This window comes from Chrysochloris asiatica, unplaced genomic scaffold (assembly GCF_000296735.1).
Source record: "Chrysochloris asiatica unplaced genomic scaffold, ChrAsi1.0 scaffold00450, whole genome shotgun sequence".
Lineage (NCBI taxonomy): Eukaryota > Metazoa > Chordata > Mammalia > Afrosoricida > Chrysochloridae > Chrysochloris > Chrysochloris asiatica.
Window position 1 is genome coordinate 661,246 of NW_006408968.1, and position 7,800 is coordinate 669,045.

Below are 7,800 nucleotides of genomic sequence, written 5' to 3' on the forward strand. Positions count from 1 at the left end.
ACCAGAGCTCCTTTGGTATTGCTGATGGAGAACCTTACTGCACCTCTACCCTAGCTGCTATCAAGCCCTGTCCCCCCCCCCTCCACCTGCCTCCATAACTTTTTTTTGTGGGACTAGTAGTCATTGATCAATATCCCTACATCTATCAATCGATTCTACCACTCTTGTATCAGTTTGTCATACTGTGATGGCTTATGTGTTCCTGTGATTCTGGAAGCTATGCCACTGGTATTTTAAATACCAGCAAGGTCTCCCATGGTGGACAGGTTCAGATAAGATTCCAGACTAAGACAGACTAGGAATAAGGGGGAGAGACAGACAATTTCCAAATATTTAGTCACTGAAAGCCTTATGAATAGTGGTGGAACACTGTCAGCACCAGAATATTGAATATAGAAACATAAAAGTCACCAGAATATTGTCAGATATAGTGCTGGAAGATGAATCCCTCAGGTTGAAAGGCACTCAAAACATGAATGGAGAAATCTGCTACCTCAAAGTAGAGTTGACCGTGATAACACTAATGGAGTACAATTTTTGGAACCTTCATTTGCTGATGGAGCAGAACTCAAAATTAGGAGTAACGACTGTAAACATCCATTAATAATCAGAATATGGAACGTATGAATTATGAATCTAGAAAATTGGAAGTTAGCAAAAATGAAATGTATCACATAGAGACCAATACCCTAGGCATTAATGATCTGAAATGGACTACTATGATTGGTCATTTTGAATCTGAAAACCACATGATTTAATATGCCAAGAATGACAAATTGAAGAGGAATGGTGTCACATTCATCATCAAAAAGAGCATTTCAAGATACATCTTGAAGTACAGCACTGTCTGTGGTAGGGTAATATCCATATACCTACAAGGAAGACCAGTTAATATAACTATTATTCAAGTTTACTCACCAAGTTCTCAAACTAGTTATGGTGAAATTGAAGATCTATTCTATCAATTCCTTCAGTCTCACAATGATTTAAAAAAACAATACAGTCAAGATGTATTAACAACTACTGGTAATTGAAATGCAAAGGTTGGAAACAAAGAGGAGTTTTTGGTGACAGAAATGATGCTGAAGATTGCATAATAGAGTTTTACAAGACCAATGACATATTCATTGTAAATTCCTTTTTTAAACAACATAAAAGATGGAGTCTTGGTGTGACATTGTGGGATAATGCACTGGACCGCAAGGTCGAATTGAACTGCAAGGTTGGCAGTTCAAACTCACGAGCCACTGCTTGGAAGCTCTATACAGGGTCACTGTTAGTCAGAACTGACTCTATGGACCCCACCAGATGGAATACACAGAAATCAAATCGACTATGTCTGTGAAAACAGACAACGGAAAAGTTCCATACCATCAGTTAAAACAAAGCTAGGGGCAGACTGGAACAAGACTATCAACTGTTCATTTGCAAGTTCAGGCTGAAGCTGAAGAAAATTAAGTACACATGAGTCAAACTATGACCTTGAATATATCCCACCTAAATTTAGACATCATCTCAAGAACAGATTTACTGCATTAAACACTAAGGACAGAAGACCAGAAGAGTTATGGGATGACATCAGGACCATCATACAGGAAGAAAGCAAAAAGTCATTAAGAAGACAAGAAAGAAGGAAAAGACCAAAATGGATGTCAGAAGAGAAAATTGCTGTCCACTATAGAGATGCTGAAGCAAATGGAAGAAAGGAGGCAAAAAAGCTTAATAGAATATTTGAAAGGGCAGCTTGAGAAGACGAAGTCAAATATAATGAAATGTGCAAAGATCTGGAGTCCGAAAACCAAAAGCAAAGAACATGCTCAGCATTTCTCAAATGGAGGGAACTGAATAAAAAATCCAAGCCTCAACTTGAAATATTGAAGGATTCTATGACCAAAAAATGGAGTCCTGGTGTGGTGCTGCAGATTATTGCCCTGTGGGCTATTGCAATGTTGGTTTGAGCTGCAAGGTTGGCAGTTCAAGCTCCCCAGCTGCTCCTCAGAAACCTGCACAGGGTTGCTATGAATTGGAACCAACTCAATGGCATTTAACAACAACAATGGGCAAAATTGAATGATGCACAAAGCATCAAAGTAAGATGGACGGAATACGCAACGTTACTATAACAAAAAGAAATGGTCGATGTTCAACCCTTTCAAGAGGTAACATATGATCAAGAGCCAATGATCCTGAAGGAAGAAGCCAAAGGTGTACTGAAGACATTGGCAAAGAACAAGACTCTGGGAATTGATGGAGTACAAATTGTGATCTTTCAACAAAGTGAGGTGGCACTGGAGGCACTCACTCATGTATACCAAGAAATTTGGAAGACAGCTACCAGGCCAATTGTTTGGGAAAGATCCATATTTGTGTCCATTTCAAACAGAGGTGACTCAACAGAATGTGGAAATTATTGGATATCATTAATATTGCACACAAGTAAAATTTTGCTAAAGATAATCTAAAAATGGCTGCAATAGTACATTGACAGGGAACTGCCAGAGGTTTAAATTGGATTCAAATGAAGATGTAGAATGAGGGATATCATTGCTGACATCAGATGTATCTCAGTTGGAGGCAGAGAATACCAGAAAGACATTTGTTGTAGTTATTAATCGTCATTGAGTTGGTTCTGACCCATAACAACCCTGTATGGGGTTTCTGAGGAGTAACTGGTGAATTTGAACCACCAGCCTTGTGATTCAAACCAACTTTGCAGCCCAGTACATTAACCCACAGCTCCACACCAACTTTTGATTGTGTGGCTCATGGCAAGCTATGGATAACATTGTGGAGAATGAGTGTTCTGGGACACTTAATTGTGCTCATGAGGAAAGTACGATGGACCACCAATAGAACAAGCAAATCTGTGTTATAAAAAACACAGCCAGAATATTCCTTAGAAGCCAGGATGGCCAGATTTTGTCTCTCATACTTCAGACACATTTTCAGGAGGGACCAGTCCTTGGAGAAGTACAGCATGCTTGGTAAAGTGGAGAATCAGTGAAAAAGAGGAAAATCCCCAACAAGATGAATTGGCCCAGTGGCAGCAGCATTGGGCTCAGGAATAGCAACGATTGCAACATTGGCACAGGAGTGGGCAGTGTTTCATTCTGTTCTGCATAAAGTTGCATTGAGTCGGTACTGACTGGACAGTACCTTACAGCAACAACAACCAATTCATTGCAGTTTGATTGTAGCAATATAATTTTATCATTCTTTCATTCATCTTTTGTAAAAAAAAAAAAGGTATTTCCCCTCATCATTTAGTGATTATTTTATAGAAAAGGCAGGATACATTCTTGATTATTTCCTTTATTAATTTTCAAAATTACAACTTGGTTTATCTATGTCTTTTAAATGTTATCAAAAGATTATTTTACTTTGTATCAATAATTTCTGGATTTGAACATATTTGATGACTTTGTTCACTTCAGCTATTACTATTATTGATGTTGAAACTTCTCCATCTCTGGTCAGTGTAAGCATTATCCAAATTGTTTCCTGTACCTTTTTGGTACAGCTATATGGTATTTGATAGCTTCCTTGCATCATGGTATTGCAAAATGTTATGAGTTCCTGCTTCAGACAAAGAACCAGCCATTTCTATAAAGATCCCTGGTTCTTTTTCATGGAAAATGGTTATCAAGAGACCATTATTTGGATGCTAGGATTCTCATTGCTTCTGGGTTGGTCAGTTTCTAGGTTCTTTCAGGGAACAAAAATAAGAGATACATTTTTCCTTAATCCAGATCTGGAGTTTTTCACAACGATTCATAATACTTGAGAATCTTGGGGGGCAATGTGTTGATAATGAGATTTGAATTTTATTTGGATCCAAGTGGCTTCCTCCCTGTTCTACTTTGCTTGTCAAAATAGGAACAGAAAGGTCAGACCCTTATTTTACCATAAAATAAATGAAAGTGAATCGTTTGTTCATAGTATATTGATAATCAAGACAGGGAAAAGCCTTGCCCAGGAACCAAAGCAGAATTGTGTTTGTTCTTGAGTTGTAATTTATCAATAATGAAGTATTTGCTAGAAAGAAAATGGACATCCTGGCTGGGTTCTATAGACACATTTCACTAACACTGGAGATTGGTCCAGAAATGGCAATCCTTTTGGTTGAACAGAAAAGATCAAAGTAATTAAGTTATTTAAATGAAACTACCAGGAACAGCCTGGTATGTTTTCTATAGCCCTCAATCCTGCCACATTCCAGGAAATAATCTAGGCCAAGGGAAAAAGGCAAAAACTTTCAAATATTAGCAACAAATGGCTTTGCTTGGGGAAGTCTTACCAATCTTCCAACATCGCATAAATCTCATACTTCATAAACAATTACAGAGTGTATCAGGGAAAAAAAAAAAGTTCCCAATTTAGTTTTCAAATCCAGCCAAATTATACTTGTGTCATTCCCATATCCTCCCATCACTGGCTCCAGGCCACCTCCAACGTCAGCATTCACATACGCATGCACACACATAAACACACTTAATGCACACTCTCCACGTGATCTGGGGCATGGTGCACATGGCCCCTACATGGCAGGCTTTCCCCACCTGTGTCTCCCCTGAGGTGGTTTAGGTGCCATCCAAATCCCAGCTCTTGCCCTAGGCCCAGGCCCCTCTTTCTTCAGCAATGTTACTTACAGCAGGCAAGGAGTGGCATCGAGTCAAGACAGAAAATGTCAACCCCAAAACTGCTCTTCAACCATGTTTATTAAGAAAGGGAGGAGAAGGGTGTAAATGCCCAGGGTTGAGCCACGGGGTTTCCAGCCTTGCAAGTGGATAGCAACTTGTCCGCAGGCAGGGCTGCTCCAGTCTTGGATCATCCAAAGAATGTCAGAGCTCCCTGCAAAGGAGAAGCCAAGCTTGAATGTGGCCCCCACATTGCCACTGGGAGAATTTGGGTGGCCCTGGGGAGGGTCCCTGGGCAGGTCATGATGCCTGTTCATTGTGGTGATGGGAGTGGGCACTGGGACTAGCATAAACGTATGGTTGACTGGCAGCCTCCTCATGAACAATGCAACCTGTTCTTTACCCCTCACCCATCATAGCCACCCCATAGTTCAGACATGGTCAGTCCCATTACATCCAATGCAGGGCTTGGCAGAGGCAGACAGGGAGCAAATTCCCCCTAAAATAGGGCTGGGACACCTCTTGTCCCATTTTGAGGGCTCAAGTGCATCCATTCTTCAGGAGAATGAAGGGAGGGATGCCCACCCAGAGAGGGTTGTCCAGGGAGCCCGGGTTACCAGCAGAGCCTTCAGGGCCACCATAGCTTCAGGTCCCAGCTCAGCCACACACTTCTTGGACCCCTCTATGAGGTGATCCACTGGGATCCCCATGCTGGCCAGCATGAACTTTAGTGGGTTGAAGGGTCTGAGAAGAGGGTTGACCACAGCCTCCGCTGCAGCGGGGATAGAAGCTACAGGTTGGGCCACAGGCTTGAGCATTGAGCTTATAATTGAAGCAGCAGCTGCAAAACACAAGTAAGGAAAGATTACCCACCTGTCCCCAGGTGGTCTCTAGAATAACCTGCTCAGGACCCAGCTCCTCCAGGAGGTGCCTGAAGGAACCTTCATAACTTGCCCAGCTTTGCCTACTCACTGATGGCTGCCTTGTGTACAGGGGACACAGAAAAGGATCTGGCCCAGCCTCGGCTCCTGAGTGAGGCCTTCCAGCCCACTGGGCAGGGTGGCCATGAGTATGGAGGGCCAGAGACCATCAAGAAGGCTGGAGCCAGAGGTACTGAGGGAGAGTGGCTTCCCATGTCCCATTCCAATAGCCAGGACCCCCAGGCACTCACCAGAGTGGCTTACCAGGGCCACACAGAGCCCCAGGAACATGACAGCAAGCTTCATGGTACAGTGGGGCTCCACGATACTTTCAGGCTGAAAGACACGCTTCTGAAAGTCTGGTCTTTGGGCTTCATATACCCTGTGCTGGCCCCCTCCAGGGGCTGGAGCCTCACCCCATCTTGCTGAGAAAATGTGTTGTTTGCTCAGCCTGGGCCAACTTCCTGCTCTGGGTGGTGGGCCCTGGGATGCCTGTACCTCCTACCCTGCCCAGTCTAGGGGGGACTTCCTCTTGGCAGGGTCTCCAGGACAGAAATGCCTCTCTTTTCTCCTGAGAGCAGAAGCCGAGGCTGTGACCTATCTCCACAATCCCCCTCCCTGCCAGGCCTTCACAATTAGAGTGATTTCTGGACTTCTGGTGTAGCACTGTAGGATAAGCACTGGACTGCAAACAACAAAGTCAGCAGTTCAAACCCATCAGCTGCTCCGCAGAAACCCTATACAAGAACCAACTCAACGGCATTTAACAACTGGTCTGACTCAGAACCTCACAACAGTGTTGTGGGATCAGAAGACTGGGGCATCAGCCCAGGTGTGGAAGAAACACTCACCTAAAAGCTGGGTGATGTGTGGAGGTCCCAAGGCTGGGAGGTTGCAGACTCCTCAGTGAACCTGTAGGTCTGCGACCACCCCCTTCCTCAACTCCTTTCCCTCATTGTTATCCCAAAGCTTGGGTCCAATGCCCTATGATTGAATCCAATTAACAAACATTCCAGATAAACAAAGAAAAAAAGCCTTTATTATTAGGAAGATTGGACAACTGCAGCAAATGTTGTTGTTAGGTGCCATCGAGTTGGTGCTGACTCATGGCGACCTTATGCACAGCAGAACAAAACACTGCTCAGTCCTGGGCCAACCTCACTACAGTTGCCATGCTTGAGCCCATTGATGCTGCTCCTTTGCCAATCCACCTCTCTGGGGGTCTTCCTCTTTTTCTCTGACCCACCACCTTACAAAACATGATATCCTTCTCCAGCAACTGGTCCCTCCTGACAATATGTCTGAAGTATGAGAGACGTAGTTTGGCCATCTTGGCCTCCAAGGAGCACTCTGGCTGCACTTCTTCCAACACAGATCTGTTGGTTCTTTTGGCAGCCCATGGTACTTTCTCAATATTCTCCTCCAACACCATAACTCAAAAGCATCAGTTCTTCTACGATCTTCCTTATTCACTGTCCAACTATCGCATGCATATGAGGTTATTGACAATACCATGGCTTGGGTCAGGCTTTAGCTAAGAGTAAATATTACAAAGCACTGCCTGAAGCATCACACCTCACTCTCTTCTTATCCCTGTTTCTTAGATATATGCTTTAACAACATCATTAGAATTGTTAATGGTCACCTAGTTCTGCTTGAAGTCTGGTCCCTATTTGTGTACCTTTTGATAAAGTGAACAGGCACCAGAAGAGTTAATCATACACTTCCTCTTGATGTGTTTATCAGGACATCATGACCACCTTGTGTTGTCAAGGACTTCATTCTTTTTGGATCAACTATCAACACTCATGGACACACCAGTCAAGAAATCAAATGACGTATTGCATTAGGCGAATCTGCTGCACAAGACCTTTTTAAAGTGTTGAAGAGCAAAGATGTCAGCTTCAGGACTAAGGTGCGCATGACCCAAGCTGTGGTATTTTCAATAATCTCATATGCCTGTGAAACCTGGAGAAGGATATCATGTTTGGTCAGGTGTAGGGTCAGAGAAAAAGAGAAAGACCCCCAGAGAGATGGATTGGAAAAATGGCAGCATCAATGGTCTCAATTGTGGCAACAATTGTGAGGTTGGCCCAGGACTGGGCAGTGTTTCCTTCTGTTGTACATAGAGTTGCTATGAGTCGATACCGACTTGATGGCACCTAACAACAGCAACAACAACAAAGCAGAATGGTCAAGTTCTCAAAATGGCTACATGCATGCTCTCATCACTAAGGTGGGGG

The 7,800-nt window shown here is 43.3% G+C and overlaps 1 protein-coding gene across 1 annotated transcript; it reads right to left on the reverse strand.

Annotated features, from left to right (window-relative positions):
• Nucleotides 1-4,827: 4,827 nt before the first annotated feature.
• On the reverse strand, nt 4,828-5,863 carry SCGB3A1 (secretoglobin, family 3A, member 1). Its single transcript, XM_006877259.1, has 3 exons — nt 5,809-5,863; nt 5,255-5,478; nt 4,828-4,851 (listed from the first exon to the last, which is right to left on the reverse strand). Exons 1-3 carry the CDS (start codon nt 5,861-5,863, stop codon nt 4,828-4,830), a joined length of 303 nt encoding a protein of 100 aa, XP_006877321.1.
• Between the last annotated feature and the right edge of the window lie 1,937 nt (nt 5,864-7,800).

Bases quoted from the DNA above. Each gene is read 5' to 3' on its own strand.
- SCGB3A1 (XM_006877259.1), bottom strand. From the start codon at position 5,863: ATGAAGCTTGCTGTCATGTTCCTGGGGCTCTGTGTGGCCCTGGTAAGC. The intron at 5,479-5,808 runs GTGAGTGCCTGG...TGTGTTTTGCAG, and splicing joins GGCCCTGGTAAGCCACTCTG to CTGCTGCTTCAATTATAAGC. The intron at 4,852-5,254 runs GTAACCCGGGCT...TCTCCTTTGCAG, and splicing joins TGGCCCTGAAGGCTCTGCTG to GGAGCTCTGACATTCTTTGG.